Here is a 20,150-nt window from a genome sequence, read left to right as displayed (position 1 = left end):
TCAGAAGCAGTGCTTCCACATGCGGCTCAATCAGTACCGCATGTGCGCGATGCGGCACGCTCGACCTAGCCAAGGTCGGGCCGCTTGCATTCTACCTGTTCTTGTCTTATTCACGAGTAAACGCAGGTGATTCTCTCCACGAGTGCGCTCAACATCATATGATACCGAACCGACGACATTTTCTAGATGTGTGAGAGAAGGATATATTCCTTATCTCGTGTCCTCTGGTCACTCGTGTCAGGGGTCCGTGACCTTAATACAGGTTCTCTCACACTGAGCAAAATATTTCAGTAAGGAAGGGGATGTTATTAGTTGCCTTCTCATTTTCTTTCCCCTTTTTCAATTTTTGTCCGAATTTTTATTTTTTTTATTTTTCAGATTGCAATGGGAGCATTTTTTGTTTGCTCTTGGCGGTCCAAATTTGGTCGTTAGATTCTTGTTTTTTTTTCCGGAGTTTGCATCAATTTTATTCTTGGAATTTAAATAGAATTTTTAATTCGGATTTCAATCTTATTTAAATTTCGTAAATTTTAATTTAGTAATCGCAACAAAATCATTTTGTGGAGCAGTTTTTGTGGTCCCTGCAAAATTTTGGTTCTTGGCACAAAATGATTCTGTTGGCGAAACAAAATATTTGAAATTCAAGAAATTTAAATGAGATTAAAATCAAATTTAAAATTCATTAGGTGCCAGGGAGAGAGCATCGTGACTGCGGTGCTGTTTCTGCCCGATACACATTTTTTTGCCTTGGTAAAGGTGCTGTATGGGTGCCGAAACGTTGTTGATTATTTTTTACAAATTATTTTTTATTATGATTTGGTAATAATAAAAATAAAAAAGTCGAAAGAGATTAAAAAAGAAGGAAGTGGATTTGATTCGTTGCTTCTCACTTTTCTTGCCTCTTTTTTTAATGTTGTCCACAGGAAATACGAATTTTTTGCCTTTTCTTTTTTAAGAGTAAGAAAAAGGAAAGAGCTTTTTTTCAGGTTGAAATGGGAACATTTTATAGTGGTTGTCCAAATTTGGCCGTTAGATTTTTTATTTTTTATTTTATTTTGAGGAATTCTTCACATCAACAAAATATTTGGTTCTTAACACAAAATTATTTTTAAGCCTTATTATGTTGTCCTGAATAATGTTTGGTTGAGCCAACAAAACCATTCAGTTAGAACAAACGAAATATGCGACCACGCATGCGCACTCATTCAGCGCGAACGCGCGCACGCTTGTGTAAGTTCATTTTCATTATGGCGGATATTATACCGGTGAAATGTGTGTTTGGCTATTTTGATAAATGTTTAAAGAAGTTTGAGTTATAATTTTGTGATGTAATTTAAAAAAATGGCAGTTAAAGCAAATTTTAGATAAGGCTACGCAATTAGATTAGATTGTGATTTTTATGTTCTGTTAAAAAAATACCACACAAACCACCAACAGATCTGATGAAAGATGGGGACGATGACGATTCCGCGTTTTAATTTAATTTATGCTTTAAATTCCTCATCATTTTTAGTTGTATTTTTTTTTAATTTACATTATCAAGGTAAAAAGGTGAATGAAAAAAAAAATAAAATGATTTCTGAAAAAAGGAGCACAGATAATTAGGTTACAAATTTACATTTTCAATAGAAAGAATACGATCAATTAATATGTGAAAAGTTGCACTAATTTAATAAAAATTCATCCACTTTTAAAAAATATTTACATCTTTGCTTGAAAACTCGTTTCTTTCTGTTTAAAAAATCATTTTTGTTTACATCAAAATGGAACCATTCAATATTTAGTCCAATTTTGTATTCTTTGAAAGTGAAATTTAAACTGTTGATTAGAAAACTCATGTATTTTGTTAGAAATTCGTCCTTTTGGGTAAACATTGATTCATTTTTTCTCCAAAAAGACGAATTTTTTTCAACGAATTTTTCCCATACACAAGTTTTGTCTATTAAAAGTTCAACTATTTTGTAGAAAATTCATGTATTTTATTAAACGTTTGTATTTTCAAATGAAAAATTCATTCATTTTTTTTATCCAAAAAGACGAGTTTAAAAAAAATTCATGAATTTTCTAACAAAGAGTTGAATTCCTTAGCAAAGAGGATTTTACAATTTACTTAAAAATTCGTCTTGTTTGTTCGAATTTAGTTGAATTAATTTCACCTGCTTCGGAAAGTAATTTTTAATACTGAAAATTTAACGATTTTATTTTGGGTTAAATGAACCTTTTTTGGTCGGAAATTCAACTGTTGAAAATTCGACCTTTTTTCCTCAAAACTTCAATGTCTTTTGATTTTTTTTTTGATTCCTAAATTTAACTATTAGGTTGAAAGTTTAACTAATTTTTTGAAAAATTTTCTATTTGGCTTAAAAGTGCAACTATTTGGTAGCTATTAAAACTGTTCAATTTAAACTTTTTATGAATACATTTTGGCTCAAAAATGTATTTTGTTAAAAATTCTTCATTTTTGATTTAATTAAACTGTTTTTTATTTCAAATTAAAAGGTTTTTTTTTAATATCACATGTTTCCTTGAGAAATCCTCTTTTTTGTGTGTAAAATAAATTATTTAGTTCCAGGTTGACGTAATTTGTACAAAATTAATTAATTTTTTTTATTTCAGTTTTGTAGTTTACAATTGAAACATTTCACTATGGGTCAATTTTTTCATTGAAAATTATATTTTTGGTTGAAAATTTAACCATTTTGGTGAAAATTTAGCTATTTAGTTAAAAATTCATCGCTTTGGTTTGAAGATTTTACTACTTTTTTATAAACTCGTATTTTTTCATTAAAGTCCTCCAATAAACTCATCATTCTGAGAAGAAAATCGAACTATTTGATTAAAAACTCAACTGCTTCCTTAAAAAGTCTGCTCTTTTACTTGAAAGTGCAACTGTTCAATTTAAAAATTAATTTTTTACATTCGTCTTTTCGGATTTAAAATTCATCTTGACCTGAAATCTTAGAAATTTAACGTTGAAAATTCATATTTTAGGGTTTAAAGATTATATTATTTTGGTAGAAAATTGAAAGGTTTGGTTGAAATTATTTTCCTATTTTCAATAAAAATTCTTATTTGGTTGAAAATTCATCTCTTTTGTTAGAAATGTTATCTTCTTTGGTAATAAGTCAAACTGTTTGGGTGAAAACGTTTTTTTTTTTTAATTAATTCGACTGTTTTTAATTTATAATTAAAATATTTTTCGGTTGCAATATGAACTATTATACTTTTTTATAATTCATCTTTTTTGGTAGAAAATTAGTCTTTTTTAATTTAAAATTCAATAATTTGTTAGAAAATTGAAGTATTAGGTTAACCAAAAAAGGTGGATTCTGAACCAAAAAGATAAGAGTTGATATAGCAACCCAAAAAGATTTTTAATACAAATTTTAAGCAGTTGAATTAATAAAAAAAATGAATTTTTAATAAAACTATTGAAGAGTCAATCTAAACAGATTAATTTTCAACTACACAGTTTTATTTGTGGTCAAGAAAAATAAAATTTACAAGTAAAAAGATAAATTTTTGAACCAAAAAAACGAATTTTCTACAAAATAATTGAATTTTTTACCGAACGGGATGATTTTTTAACAAAACTTTAATTTAAAAAAAAACGTTTTTATGCTATAGAAAATTATTAAATTTTGAACCAAATAATAAAATTTCTAATACAAAAATAATTGAAATTGTTTGAACACTTTTTCTAATTTACGTATCAATTTTAATTAAGATGAATTCTAAATAAAAAATATAATAGCATAAAATTAAAAGGAATGAATTTTAATGCCAAAAAGACGAGTATTCTTCAGAACAGTTATATTTTTAAATTGAAAATAGAAATTTTTAACAGAAAAGTTAATTTACAACCAAACAGTTGAATTTTCAAGTAAATTGATAATATTGATCTTATGAATGTTTATAGTATTCCATTATAACCTACGATATTAGATTTTAATTCATAATAACTCATTTTTATTAAAAATTTTAATTTATGCGTTACTATTAAATTATTAATTATTATAAGTTCGGAAAATTGTAGGTTAGAATTGGAGGTTACAATAAAGTGCAATCATCGATTGAAAACGTAAGAAAAAACTGTAAAGCACGATTGAATAAATAGCTTTCAAGCTCAATGTCAGAAATAATTTTCATGGAATTGCATTTGCAAAATTATCTAAAAATAATTTTTTAATTCAAAGAGTCTATCAATTTAAAAGTTATTTTCGAAATTAATCAAAAACTACTTGTGACCGGTAGTGTAAATTTGTTTCTTTTTAGTATCGATTTTCTGCTAATTTTTCCGATGTAATTTGCAATTAATTCTTGTAATCAAATTTTACATCCTTTTTCCGCTAATTCATGATTTATTATTTATCGTCAAAATTTACAATGACAAAATTAATTTTTCAAATTTGTCATTGATGATTTTAATATTTTATATTTGAGAATCTCTCGCAGACTCTACATATTCTTTGAATTTGAACGTAATTTCAAATTACCACATTTTGATTTCCAAGCTAAATTTCTTAATAATTTTTTCGATTTTACCTTTCGATCAATAATGTAAATAATGTTTTTAGATATTTTTATATACCTCTGTAGACAAATATTCAAAAAATGTACACGCCCCGAGGTTCACATGATATTTTTGAGGTTAATTCGGCTCAGCTGATTTTGTGTCGGCGCATGCGCGTAAGTCGTCGCACAATATTCCAACTTGGTCCAGATTCTCATTCTTATTACCTCTTACTCACTTTTATTTATCGTCATTTTCCATCTACCTTGCTACTCATTAAGCTAAATAGGTATTTCTTTGCTTAAAATCTGATTTCTAATTCTAATAAGCTCTCTAGCTTACTGATGCTAATCGAATCTTATCTTCTTTATTTCTTACTATCTTGCGTAACATATAAGAGATTTAGGGAGATTTCAAGCGTTAAAATGGTTAAATTCGTGAGTGAATAGCCTCTCGGTGGAGGTGGAGTATCCCGGTTGGTGGCTGGTCCGCACTCCCCGGCGCGCCGACCTTCAACTACTCAGATCTCACGCTTCAGAATCTTGGCTCCTTTTTGACAGAATATATCTACAAAAAAACGTGCCATCAATGAATTTAGAGGAAAAAGTTGAGTTCAAGTTGAAACCAGTCGATGAGGAACGGACGGTATGTCCGCGAGAAATGTCGTCAGTCGACCAGCTGATCCTGGGAACAACGCCCCGTGCGCGGACGTGTTTTTTGCCGGAATTAGGGTCGCCTTGATTTAAGGCCGACGGACACGGTTCTCACACGGCGGGTCAGCTTCTCTGGTCCTGGTGCCAATTTGGTCGATGCCGGTAAAATTCGGAATGGTCGCAGAGAGGGGGCCGAATTGCATTTACATTGGTTCTTTCGACCGATTCACGAGGAACTTGCTGAACGATACTGAGCGCGTTTGAGACGCGGATCGGCGACTGGTTCCCAAGACCAGTGTGTCGATTGGTCCGGATTGTTCGTGAAATTCTTTCGATAGTATTCGATGAATCTATCGAGGCACGTCGTTCTCGGATCCGAAGCTGAACGTGAGGTATGCCGGTCATTATAGCGGGGTCTTTTGCCGGTTCTCTTGATCCCGCCACTTCACGTCAACGGCACCAGGGATTCCTTTATTCACTTAACGCCTTTATGGTAGCAAAAGTGACAAGTAGATATGGTTTTTCGTAATGATCCAGTTTTTTGGAAGGGTAGTTGCTATTTCAAAGTAGGTGTCATCACAGAGATAATGCGTCAAAACGAGGAATATTTTTTAAAAACTTTAAATTACAGGGTGCATAAAAAAACGGTAGTTGAGCCAACTATTTAGTTATTAAGTTATGGTACTGATATTTTATTAGTTGATACTGTTATTGTATTAGTTATCACAACAACTTCATTAGTTATACTGACTATTTAGTTAGTACCATCAACTTAATAAATGGTTGCCCCAACTAAGAAAATAGCAGTACCATATCTTACAAACTAAATAGTTGGCCCAACTAACAATTTTTTTCAGTGTGCGGACTGATTTCAAATTTTTCTATGTTGGGCTAGGAATCTCTGTTTTTAGAACTTAAAGTTCATTTTCTATCAAATAATTACATTTTTAGAAAGAAGAGATGAATTTTCGAAAAATGATGAATTATCAAGAACAAAATTAATATTTACCATACACTGAAAAAAGGGTTAGTTGGGCCAATCATTCAGTTTGTAATATATGGTACTGCTATTTTATTAGTTAGGACAACCATTTACTTAGTTGCTAGTACTAACTGAATAGTCAGTGTAACTAATGAAATTGTTGTGCCTGCTAATTAAATAGCAGTATCAACTAATAAAACAGCCATGCCATATCGTACTAACTAAATGGTTGGCTCAACTATCCATTTTTTCACTGAAAACGTTCAAATTTTAAGCAAGTAGTCTATATTTAACCAAACAGTTGTACTTTCACGCCAAATAGACGAGTTTTCAACAAACCAGTTCAATTTTAACCAAATATTCCAATTTTTAAGTTAAGGAGCGGATTTTTTGCAGATAGTTGAATTTTCTACCAAAAAGTTAATTCTCAAAAAATAAACGAAAATAAATTTTTCACACACAAAAATGAATTTTTAACCAAGAAAACAAAACTTTTACGAAAAGGTAAATTTCCAACAAATGCATTAATTTTCTGTAAAAACGTTAAACTGTTAAACAAATACTTAAGTTTTCAAGCTAATGACCTACAATTTTGTTTAGAGAATGTAATGTTCTACAAAAAAGTTAATTTTTAACAACAACAAAATGAATTTTTAACACACAAGAATGAATTTTCAACCAAGAAAACCAATCGTTCACTAAAATGTTAATTTTCAAAGAATACACAAATTTTTAACCAAAAAGTTGAATTCTTAACTCAAAAAACAATTTGGAAACCAAAAAGAAGAATTTTTAACAAATAAAGACTTTTCACTCAAGAAAAATATAACAGTTTATCTGAATTTTCGAATCTTTAAAACAAAAAGACGAATTTTCCGTACAAAAATTTTCAAAAAAAAATATGAATCTTCTATTCAAAACAGTTAAATTTTGGACGAAAAAGATGAATTTTAACAAATAGTTGAATTTCAAACTTGCAAAGATGAGTTTTTTTAGCAAATGTTCGAATTTTCGAATAAAGAGAAGTGGTAATTTAACTAAAATTCAAATAGTTAAACTTTGAAGCTAAAAAGACTAGATTTTTTAAAGTCAGTTGAATTTTCAATACAAAAATTAATTTTGAAATAACAAAGATCAATTTTCAATCCCAAAGCACAAATTTTTTTTTGGAAACAAGTTTACTCTTGTTGAAAAGGGTACCAAAAAATATGAATTTTTAATGCAAAACAACGAATTTTCTACGAAAAAGATGATTTATTTAACGAAGTAATTGAACGTTTAACTTTCAAAGATGAATTTTCAAGCCAAAGAGACATATCTTTTTCGAAGACAGTTTAATTTTCAAGAATAAATTACATCTTTAAATAAGAGATGACTTTCTAACCAAAAAGGATGAATTTTAAATCCAAAAGGACGAACTTCCTATTCAAACCAGTTTAATTTTCGACGAAAAAGATTAATTCTAACAAAAAGTGCATTTGCAAATAAGAAGTAAGACTTTTTAACCATGAAAGGTGAATTTTCGATCAAAAGGACAAATTTTGGATTCAAAACAGTTGAGATTCCGACGAAAAAACACAAATTTTAACTGAAATTTCATTTTTGAATAAGAAAGATGAATTTTTAATTCAAAAGTTCAAAAATGTGCACTTTTTTAATTATTCAAGACGAGGTATTTAACCGAAATTTATAATTGCATCCAACTTGGTTTAAATCACAAATATCGAGACAAATATTGTGAACGATACTGCGAATGAAACAGAACGAAGATCGAGATAAAGTTGTTTAGCGCATGATCAGAGCAGACGCTTTCGTACGAGTTCGATCGAGATCAATTTCCCGAGTTCCACCGACTGGCCGCGAAGTACGGGAGAATGTTCGAAGAGGTTACGTCCCAACTCTGCTATCGAATTTCTTCCGTTAATATTCTGCGTTGATTCATTTAGATTTAGGCCCATTACCTATCGTAATTAACTTATCCCTACTATTAGTTTTTAACGAATCGAAATGCTGACGTCACTCACTTTTAGTGTCGAATAGCCAATCATAAATGAGGTCACTTTGCTCCACCTAGTGGTTTTCGGCAATTGAAGTGAGTAACAGTTTAAGGTACTGGTTCCAAAGTCCAACGTTTATCACAGGAAAACGTCAATCTCTTAGTGACAGTTTCCTGTTTGTAAGTCCAAAATCTACTTTGGACAGTGAACTGAGCAATATTTTAGATGAAAGTTTTAATGTAGTTAAATGCAGATAAAACACTCACCTACAGATTTCCTAAGCCGCAATAAACTTATAGTATTCGTAGAATTCGTGTACACTAATAATTACCTAATATTTATTGATTCTGTACACTTATAATCACTACCATTTTAAAGCCATTTGAATCTTCCCGCCAGAGAATTTACTAGTTCGGAGAGTATTTGGTAAAAGGGTGTTAGCACCCTGGAGTTTTAGTTCACTAACCAAGACTTCTGATGACGGCTTGTAACGACTATAGAAACCACTTTAATATTTCGGATAAGTTAGTCGATGGTCGTCATGAGAAGTCTTCAGTGAATATTTAATCGGGTTTCTGTTTGGAAAATTTTAAAAAAGGTTTCTGCATCAAACTTTAGTGACTCTTCTCTGAAAATTTCGCCCGAAATTTATCAGTTTAGTGAATCTCAGAAGAGCTAGCAATCTCGATTTGATGTAACTGAAGAAAATATTCATACTGCAATACAACTCGAATTACTGTGAGCTCTCGAGTGCACCTTCTTCTTAATGACAGGATTGCGATTAATTATAATCACATGTTATGGAATCCTTTGTAGATACCACACGAAAATAAGGATGCTTAGAGAAAACGTTGTCTCGTTATTTGTTAGGTAGGAAACATGTAGAAATAATTGCAAAGAGCAAAAGAGGGGCTGGAACAACAAAGCACTCGGCCTCGCTGATACTGGCGTCCACCCCTCAGCCTCCGCCTCCGGTCGTCAGGTTGAGGCCTTCAGCGTTCAAACGAATAGGAAGTTTGTTCTCGGTGCTCACAATAGGTAGAAACCGAATGATATGTCTAACTAAATACGTTACCGTTTGCCGTATCAAAGGGAGAACTGAACCTTTATGATGGTTTCTAGTTGGTTCGCGTCTCCGCAGTCTACCGGTTAACGCTGCGGTTATGGTTTACTGTGCATGTACTTTCTTCACCCCCCCCTCTCGCTCCCTTATCCCAAACCCTTCCGTCGGATTCGCCGTGTGGCTGTTGCGCCAGAAGATGCATCAATCGCAAAATTGAAATTTCAGCTTCAACAATAATTACCATTGTCATCGCACTGCCGGCGCTTCCTGCCTGCGAGGTTCGTTACCGGATAGCGAGCGGTTCTCGTCATGAGGCAACAGCTTCTGCATTCTGCAATCAAACCTCAGAACTAATCGTCGGTTGCGAGTACACGAGATATATTGCAGGAGGAACAATCATTTTTTGCTTTTCTTTCTTTTTTTGGTTTTGCTTTTTGATTCCCTTTTGTGGATTTGCGGAAATTAAAGGACTGATCTATTAAACCGGAAATGAGGGTATGTTTTAATTAGTTCTCACGGTTTGCATTTTCACAAATTTATTGAGAAAAATGGATATCTTTCATTATTTCGGATTTTTTATTTAGGACAGGAGAGGGGGGGGGCACAGTGGGGAAAAGTACATTTTTTGGTTCAAAATACGATTCCTGCTGAACCTGTGGACCGATTTGGATTGGAAAATTGTTGTAATCGATGACGTTTCATAGATTTACATTATATCAAGATATTCCATCATGATACAATAAACAAAGAAATTTTTTATGAACAAATTATTTGTTGAAACTTTGTTTTCTATAATTTTCAATAATTTATCGTTTTTTAAGATATATTGCAAGAAATTTGAATGGAAACAATATTTTATTCAAAATAATTTTTCATAAGCCTATGCTTGTTCATATTATAGACAAATTTAATAAACAAATGCATTATTCAGGCATTTGTCGTCAGGAAAATTGTTTTTTTTCTATCAATTTTTTAAAATTACAAATCTTTGTTAGTTGCAAATTGCTATTTTTAGTAGTTTAATTGAAAATATACTTTATTGTTGAAAATTCAAATTTTAAGGTTAAAAATTCCAGTATTTGCAGAGAAATTGGCTCTTGGCTTGCAACGTAAAAAATTTAGATGAACTTCATTCTTGTTTGAAAATCTTTTCTTGTGGGAAATTCGCGTTTTTGTCGGAAAAACGTCATTTTAATTCAAAATTCATCTCTGGTTGTACATTTGACTATTTTCTTTGAAAAAAGTTTTTTTTACAAATAATTTTTTTTACTAAATATTGAACTTTCCCATTTTTTGCTGAAAATCCGTCTTTTTAACAATTTCAACTACTTCTTTAAAAATGCATGTATTTTATTAATAATTTTATCCCTTTTGGCTAAAAAAGTTAAATTAAATAGTAATCTGTTTTCTTTAAGGATCTAACTGTTTTTTTAATTGATCTGCTTTAGTTACGAATTCATTCATTTTGTGGAAAACTCATCTTTTTTATATAAAAAAGAAAGAAAATATTTAAATTAATTTGTTTAGTAAAAGAGTCATTAATTGAGTTTCAACTTAATTTCTTTAAATAAGAATTTAACTATTTTGTTTAAAATTTTATATTTTTTGGCATAAAATTATTTTTTAAACTAAAAATTGAATTAAGTCTTTTTGGGCTGATAACACATACTTTTCGGTTAAGAATTACAATATTTGGTTGAAATTTTATATTTTTTGTTAAGAATTTGTCTTTTTTGGATAGGAAATTTAATTTTCTTGGCTGAAATATCATGTATTAAGTAAAAAATTAATTTTATTTGGTTAAAAACTAATTTATTTACAAAAAATGTCACAATTATATTTTTAGTTTAAATTTCATGTGTTTTATGCAAAATTCTTTTTCTTTTTATCGAAAGTATAAATACAATCTTCTTCTTTGAAAATTCATATTTTTTGTAGAAAATTAATTTAACAAAAAATGTAGAAACTTTATTTTTGGTTAATAACCCGTCTATTTTTGTAAAATATTCAACTTTTTTCTAGAAAATTAATCTTTAGGTCTGAAAAATTTGTTTTTTTTGTTTGGTTTTTTTAAGTCGAATATTTGAATATTTAGTGTCAAATTCTGTTTAGTTCAAAATGTAACTAATTTGTTAAAAATTAATTTGTTTTGTAAAAAAGGCTTGTTTTAAAATAAAAATGTAAGTATTTGGTTACAACCATTTTTTTTTTAAATAATTTTTAAAAACTTAAGTTTATGAAAAATTGGTAAGAGAAACGTCAGGGAATTTCTAAGATTGGGTTTTTTATTAACTTGGTTGATTTTTTTGCAGAATTTTTAATAAAAAGATGCCTTAAAGTGTATTTCGTCTTATATAATTGTTCCTAATTTCAGGCAAATTCGATTTTGCAATAATTATAATAAAAAATTTTTTTTTTGATAAATCACCTGAAATGCTTCTAAACCTTAAAATTAAAAAAAGTCCGAGTCTCACGCAATAATTTTAAATAATATGAATAATGCATGATCATTTTGTCTTATTTTAAAACTAAATCGTTTCTATTTTTTGAAGTTATTAATGATAATTTTTTGAGTACTAAAATTGTCTTTAAAATACTACAAAGCTACCAAGGATTATTAAAAATAAATTTTAAAATAAATATACAAAAATTTATTAAGCAGTATATTTCAAACTATAAATCACATTGGCTGTTAACTTCGTCTTCATTAGGTGTCACAGGCTTCATCAATTCGAGAAATTTGTGAAGGGGGCAAAGTTTCGAACAACCTGGAATTTCCTTAATTTCAATTTCAGGAGGAATCCCTAGATAATAGACCACCTAAAATAAAAATAAAATTTCTAAAATAAATTTCCACTATAAAGTAATTTAAAAAAATGTAAAGCTGTTTTCAAATTTATGATTATAGTACTGTATTATTATTATAAATATTTGACTGTGAAAAGGTACCAATAAAAACAAGAAAAGATTAGCTAAGGTCTCGGTGACATACTTCAAAAACGATTTACTCACTTATAGTGGCGCTCGGGGTTCGAATCCAGACAGGGGCAGATTTTTTTTCTTCGGAAAAATTACTTGTCCAAAGAAATTGTTCTACGACCAAAATTTCGACTGATTAAAAATATTTTTTACCTGCACGTAATATTCTTCCTTGAGGCGATAAAATTCGACTATAACTGCACTAGAAAATTTTGGAACATGAAAATGATAAACTCCAAAGGATGAAAGTAACGTAACAAGGTTCGACTCGTGTCCACTATACAAGAAAATTTTTCTTCCGTTTGTAAATGAGCCATTCCTTACACTTATCATATCCTCTGACATTTTTCGTATCAACGGTCCTGTAAAGTTGCGAAATTTATTTGAGCCAGAATAAAAGACACATAAATTTTCATCTTCAATTGCAGTTTTGACGAAATAATGAATTATTTATTAATTTATATAAATATTCTTGGTCCTTTGGGTGCCAGTTTTGTTTACAATTTTAAAAATCAATATTTATAAACAAATAATTATGGACCAGTGGACAAGAAATTAATAAAAAAATTATTAATTAATTGACTTGTTCACAAACCTTAACATGAAAAATAAAAATAAACCAATAGGTTTGAAAATAATTATTGCATTTCAGACTTAACACAGTTCCCACTATTATTCTCTTTTTCCCTCTTTTAAAGAATTTTCTTCCTTTTTATAAAAAAAACTTTCCCGTTATCCCCTTTTTCTCGTTTTTGATTGATGTTGAATTTAAACTCAATAAAATCCAATACGAAAATCTCATTATTTTGGATTAAAAGTTCATTCTTTTGTTGAAAATATTATATTTTTGGTTTTTAATTTATTTCGTTTAGTTAAAAATTCGACTATTTGGTTCAAAATGTAATTAATTTGTTGCAAATTAATTTTTTCAATACAAATTTTACTATTGCATTGTTGGTAGAAAATTTATATTTCAAAGTTGAAAAATATAAGGTTTGGTTGTTAATTGATACATTTTGTTAAGGATTGGTCTTTCTTAGTAGAAAATTAATCTTCTTGGTTAAAAAATCGTCTTTCCTGTTACAGATTTAACTATTTTGTTAAATGTTACACCATAATGTTTCAACTTAATTTTTTTAGGCAGTTCATAATTTCAGTTGAAAATTAATTTCTTTAATTAAAAATTGAACCACTACCTTGAATTTTTTTTTTGAGAGAATTAATTTTTTCAGCCGAAAATTAAACTGTTCCATTTTCGGTAAAAAATTGATACTTTTAATTTAAAATTCATTTGTTTAAAGTAAAAGTTGAACCATATGATAGAAAATCGAACTTTTTGATTAAAAATTCGTTCTCTTTACTTAAAAATTTAACTCATTGGTGGAAAATGAATGTAATTTTTGATAAAGATTTAAATTTCTTTTCTAATTTTTCTTTGCTTAATTCAACTGTGTTTTTAAATTACAAATTAAAATATATTTTGGCTTAAGCGTCAACCCAAAAATATTTTGTTAAAAACTCATATTCTTTTGTTTAAAAAATCAACTAATTGGTTTATAGTTCCACAATTGGGTAAAATATTATTTTTTTGTAAGAGAAGATTCATCTTTTTAGTTAAAAATTTTACTATTTGGTTGTTGTTTAAGTTGCTTTTGAAAATTAAATTGCTTTGTAAAAAATTCTTCTTTTTTCTTAAAAAGCGATATTCGGAATTCATCCCCTTTGTTTTAAAAACTTGACTAATTGGTTTTAAATTTCATTAATTTTCTGAAAATTCAACAATTTTGTTAAAAAGTCCTTTTTTTGGTTAAAAATTTACTTACGTAGTGGAAAGTGGAACTACTTCGTTAATTTTTTTCTTTCTTCAGAATTCACATCTGATAAAAATTCGTTTCATTTTCAGTTAAATATATTTTTTTCAATAAAAAGTTAGCTATTCCGTTTTTAATTGAAAACTTATCTTTTATGCTTGAAAATTTAAATATTTTGTTGAAAATGTATGTATTTTGCTAAGAATTTGTGTTTTTTGGTAGAAAATATATCTTCTTCATTCAAAAGTCATATTTTTAGTTCAAAATTCAAATATTTTGTTAATTATGAAACACTTTTGTTGCAAACTAATTTTCTGTAGAATTTTCATTTTGAATGAAGATTTATCTACTTTGTTACGAATTTTAAAATTTGTTTGCAGACTTTTTTTGTTTGAAAATTTATTTCTTAAACTGAAAATGAAACTATTTTATTTTCAGCTGAATATTACTATTTGGTAATCACTATTTGGTTAAAAATTTATCTTTTTGGTTCAAACTTCAACTACTTGGTTAAAAGTTAAATTATTTTTCACAATTTAAAAGATTCGCTGCTTTGTTTAAAAATGTAAGATATTAATTGATTTCGATTAAATATTATTTTTCTTCTGAATATTACCTATTCCACATTTGGTTGAAATTTAATCTGTATTGGTTGAAAATTCACTTACTTGGTAAAAAAATGTATATATTTGATTTAAAATTCCTCTTTTTGTTTGAAGATTTAACTATTTTTTATTCGTTTTTTTTGTTATTAAATTTAACTGGTTAAAAAATCATTTCTTGTCTTAAAAATTAATTTTTTTAAATATTTTAATAAAAATTTATTATTTCGTTGAAAATTTATCTCGTTTCTTAAAAATTCGTTATTTTTAATTTAAAATTAATTTTCATGTCTATTTGCTGATTAATGCAACTCTTTAGTAAAAAATTAACTTTTTTGTTGCAAATTGCTTTTTTTTGTTTTGAAAATTCATCTGCTTTGTTATAAAAATCTTTTTTGTCACAAAATTGAACTATTTTATTAAAAAAGCAATACATTTCGATTCGAAATATTAGGCTCCTTACCTGCGGTCAATTTTTTCATGATATTATTGTATACCGCTATTTCATAATCAAATTTGATGGCATTTATCACATGTTGATTGTATAAATAACGGGAGGCCCAATTCGGTATCGTGAAATTTGATTCATATTCAGTTAAAATTGTGAAGTATATTTTGGCCACGTCAAAGGTGGTAGTAATTGGCCTTCCAACTAATGTTGTCAAATTTTTCAATAAATCCGCAAAGCTTTCAAATTTTTCCTTAACTTCCGGTATTTGCATGATCTTTGCTCTTTGCTCTTGGAAGCTACATTTTCCAAGATGAATCAATATTTTTTGTTTATGGAACAAAATACATCAAATCAAAATATAAATGGTATATAAACAAATAAAAATGAAATGAAAATTTTTCTTTACCGAGAGCAAAGTATTGTCGAGAGCAAAATATCTTTTGTTTCAGGCTCGTAGTAAGTTGGTATTGGCTGCCAATTAAGGGATGGATTCCACACTTGGTCATTATTTGGCGGATATAATCCTGCAAGAACCAACTGTAATGACAATATCGTTCTTTCGTAATTTGTACTCCGAGCTTCGAGTACTTCAGGCGTAAAAGTAGAATCAAGAAAATTATTGTATTTTTCTCTAAGAAATTGTCCTAGATTATATTCTCGTAGTTTGCCATCCTAAAAACCAAAATGAACAGGGAGCAGATTAGAGCACTGTGAAGGTAGTTAACAAGCGCAGCTCGGCTCTCACAGGCCAAGATCCAGTCTGGCTAGCAAACATTCTGTTAGACTAGCGGAGATCCTCGGCAGACTATCGGAGATCTGGTTAGACTAGCAGAGATCTGGTAAGACCAGCAGAGGTCCGTTTAGACTGGCGGAGATCCCCAGTTAGACTAGCGGAGATCCAGCTAGACTAGCGAATATCCGGTTAGGCTAGAAGAGATCATCGGTCAGCCTAGCGGAAATCCCCGGTTAGAATATCGGAGATCTTCGGCTAGACTAGCGGATAGCTTGTCAGACTAGCGAATATCCGGTTAGACTAGCGGAGATCTGGACAGACTAGCGAAGATCCGGTTAGACTAGAGGAGATATAGCCAGATCAGCGAAGTTCTTCTTAGACTAAGGAGATCTGTTTAGACTAGTGGAGATCCAGTTAGACTAGCGGAGATCTGGTTAGACTAGTGCTGATCCAGTTAGACCAGCAAAAATTCTCGGTCAGTCTAGCGGTAATCTCTGGTCAGTCTAGCGGAAATCCCCGGTTAGAATAGCAGAAATTCTCAACTAGACTAGCGGAGATCTGGTTAGACCATTGGAGATCCAATTAGACTAGCGGAGATCCTCGGTCAGTCTACCGAAAATCGCTGGTTAGAATAGCATGGCTCCTGCTAGACTAGCAGAGATTCCCAGTCAGACGAGCGGAGTTCTTAGGCTAGACTAGCAGAGATCCAGTAAGAGTTAGACCATCGAAGATCCGGTTAGACCAGCGGAGATCCTTGGTCAGACAAGCGGAGATCCCCGGTTAGATTAGAAGAGGTCTGGTTAGACTAGCGGAGATCGCCTTAAACTAGTGGACATTCGTTTAGATCATCGGATATCTGGTCAGACTAGCAGGGATCTGGTTAGACTAGCGGAGAATTGGTTATACTACCGAAGATCCGGTTAGACTAGCGGAGATCCTCTGTCAGTCTAGCGGAAATCCCCGGTTAGAATAGCGTACATTGTCGGTTAGACTAGCGTTGATCTGGTCAGACTAGCGAATATCCGATTAGATTAGCGGAGATCTGGTCAGACTAGCGAAGATCCGGTTAGACTAGCGGAGATCTAGCCAGACTAGCGAAGTTCTGGTTAGACTAGCCGAGATCTGTTTTAGACTAGTGGAGATCCAGTTAGACTAGCGGAGATTCTCGGTCAGTCTAGCGGAAATCTCCGCTTAGAATAGCGGAAATCTTCGGCTATACTAGCGGAGATCCTCGGATAGACTATCAGAGATCCGGTTAGAATAGCGAAGATATGCTTAAAAAGCAAGTTTTATTATTTTCATGAAAATTGCAACAATTTGGTTGTTTGTTGATTAACGCTGATAAAAATTCATTCTATTGCATTAGCATTAAACTTATTTGTTGGAAATAAGTTGTTTTTCTTCATAAAAATTTTTTTTTCTCAAAATTTAAGTAATCCATTTTTTGATGGAAATTGATCGTATATAATAATAATTACACCAATTAATTTTTCATTTAAAAATTTTTTTCTTTTTTAATTCTACGAATTGGTTGGAAGCTGAACTATTTTGTTAAAAATTCGTTTTTTGATTTGAAAATTCATTTAATTAACTGCAAATTTAATCCTCCCATAATCAGTTAAAATTTAATCCTTTTTAGTTTGAAATACAATTAATTCACCTAGACGTTAAGTTTATTGATTGAAACTTAAACTAGGCTTTAAAAAATTCTTTCTTTTTTGTGAAAATGAATTTTTTGAACTTAAAAATTACCTATTCTATTACTTGTGGAAAATTTATCCTTTTCAGTTTAAAATTTAACAATTTGGTTAATTTATATCACATATTTTGTTTGCAAATTCGTCTTTTTGGTAGCAAATTAATATTCTTAATTTAAAATGCAACGACTTGATGGAAAAAACTACTCTGTTAAGATTATATATCTTTTTGCTTGAAGCCCTTGGAAATTCTTTGATTAAAAATTTAAACTATTTTTTTGAAAATTCCTTTTCTTGTATCGAAAATTAATTTTTTTATCTGCAAATTTAAATATTTCATTTCTTGTTGAAAACTGATCATTCTTCGTGTAAAATTCGTGGAGATTTTCTCATTTTTTTATGTAAATTAAACTAATATCTTGAAAATTGAAAATATTGTTTGCTAAAGTTATTTCTTTTTGGCTTAGAAATTCGACCATATGTTGAAAATTCAACGATTTGTTACAAAATTCAACTATTTCGTTAAAAAATACTCTTTTTATTTTAAAAATTTAATTGTTTTGTTTAACATTCAACAATAGTGTTAAAAATGATACTTTTTGTTTCAAAAATTTCCTTCTGAGTTGAAGATTCATCTTTTTAAATTTTAAATTTATCTATTTGGTAGAAAATTTTTTGATTGCAACTTCATCTTCTTGTGAAAAAATTTAACTTATTTCTTAAAATTTTTTTGCTTGAAGATCAACTATTTAATTGTAAATGCAACCATTTGGCTTGAAAATAATTTGTTTGTTTGTTAAAAATTCAGCAATTTGTTCGGGAATTTTTCTTTAAAGATAAATTTGTAATAAACAAATCTAAAATTTAAGATTTAAAAACATTAAAAACAGCATGAGAACTCAAAATCTTTGGTTAAAAATTTTTCTCTTGTAAAAAAATAATCTTATCTTTTCACTTGTGTTTTCATAATAATACTTATACATTACGTTTGTCAATCCGCCCTGACCTATTGGAAAATAATTATTTTCTGCATTCGGATTATTCACGTATCCTTCCCCGGCACTTGTATGTGGCATGCGATCTCCATGTCTAAACACCTGAATATTGATTAAATAATAAATTATAGTTTTATCTTTAATTTTTAATTCTAATTTTCAAGGTGTTATTTTATAACAAAAATCGACAATCTTTAAAGTAATTTTTTATTATAATCGTTTAATTTGAGGGTATGGTAAAATTTTTCAATCTTAATAGAATAAAAACTGATTTACTAAAGAATATTTTTCTAAAAAGTTGTACTTACAACAGTGACTAGCTGAAGTTCAGGTTCATCGGTGTAAATATAATTAAAGACTATGTAAATGACGAGTGAAAAAACAATTGCAAAAGCAATAATTGTCAGCCACTTGTAAAGCTTCATATTCTCCTTATAATTTTTTATACCGTTTCGAATAGTTTGATTTTTATAAACTAATTTTTTTGTTCAAAAAACACAAGAATACACTTAAGTAGAATAAAATAATATGGTTTCTATCCGTCTTTAAAGAGAACTGATAAGACTCGTCAAGGCAGTACTTTAAATTTGGTCTAGTTAAAAGATAAGAATCTTCAGTGCTGTATCATTAGTAACGATTCACATACATTGCCCTTGTTTTCGATTTTACGTAAGATTTTATTGCAAATATTTATTAAAAAGAAAACAAATTTGTTGACAATATTATTTTTATTTTATTATTTTTATTTTATTATTTTTATTTTTACATTAGGATTATAAAACTAAATTCCAGTTAAAGAATTTGATTCCAAAAGATTGTTCTACAGATTTCGAATTTTTTTTATTTGATCAGCTAATTACGCATAAAAATAATTCAAATTTTTTAAACTGAGTTTCTGAATTTTTTTTTTTTTTAATAAAAAGTCTTTAACTTTTGGCTAATAACTAAGTATGCAAATCCAAAGAAATTCTTTTTAAAGGTCAAAAAATAATAATTTTTAGAACCATAGAGGTTTGTACTCTAATATAAGAAAATATAAATAATAAATATATATATATATATATATAACACATATATAATAATAAATAATAAATATAAAAAAACTTATATCTGTGATTAAAAATCCATCTATTTTTCATTGAGAATTGAACTTTTTTAGCCGATTGTTTTTTAACTCCAGAACTTTTTTAAACTGTCATTCATTTTAATTAAGAATTTAAGTCTTTTGTTGAAAATTCGTCTTTATGGTTTGAAAACAAACTTTTTTTCAATGAATATTTCTTCCGTAAAAATTATACTATTCTCTAAAAATTTCGCTTTTTGTAATTTCCTCTCACTCTTTGCTTGAAAATTTAACTGTTTTGTTAAAAATTAATTTTGCTTTGGTAAAACTATGTGATTGCAAATGTATCGTTTTCGTTTAAAAATTTAACTATTTGGTTAAAAATTCTACTAATTACTTTAAACTTAACTCTTATGTTGAAAATGTATTTTTTTATTTTTAGATTTCAATTAAAAAAATACGAATATAAAAAAAAATTGAAGAGTACTCAACCCAACTATAAACAACGAAGTTTGATTTTCAACCAAAAAGAACGAATTAAAAAAAACTAAAAAAGAACCTAAATTTCCAATCAAACAGATGAATTTTCAACACAATATTTAAATTATTAA

The 20,150-nt window shown here is 29.1% G+C and overlaps 1 protein-coding gene across 1 annotated transcript; it reads right to left on the bottom strand.

The window, feature by feature from the left end:
- Window positions 1-11,881: 11,881 nt before the first annotated feature.
- LOC117180637 (venom acid phosphatase Acph-1-like) lies at window positions 11,882-18,997 on the bottom strand. The gene is made up of 6 exons (XM_033373126.1): window positions 18,785-18,997; window positions 18,468-18,578; window positions 15,458-15,723; window positions 15,064-15,347; window positions 12,341-12,549; window positions 11,882-12,028 (listed from the first exon to the last, which is right to left on the bottom strand). Exons 1-6 carry the CDS (start codon window positions 18,899-18,901, stop codon window positions 11,882-11,884), a joined length of 1,134 nt encoding a protein of 377 aa, XP_033229017.1. The 5' UTR covers window positions 18,902-18,997.
- Between the last annotated feature and the right edge of the window lie 1,153 nt (window positions 18,998-20,150).

This window comes from Belonocnema kinseyi, chromosome 9, assembly GCF_010883055.1.
Source record: "Belonocnema kinseyi isolate 2016_QV_RU_SX_M_011 chromosome 9, B_treatae_v1, whole genome shotgun sequence".
Taxonomy (NCBI): Eukaryota; Metazoa; Arthropoda; class Insecta; order Hymenoptera; family Cynipidae; genus Belonocnema; species Belonocnema kinseyi.
The sequence above is the reverse complement of the archived record's forward strand: the minus strand, read 5'-3'. Positions and strand labels throughout refer to the sequence as shown.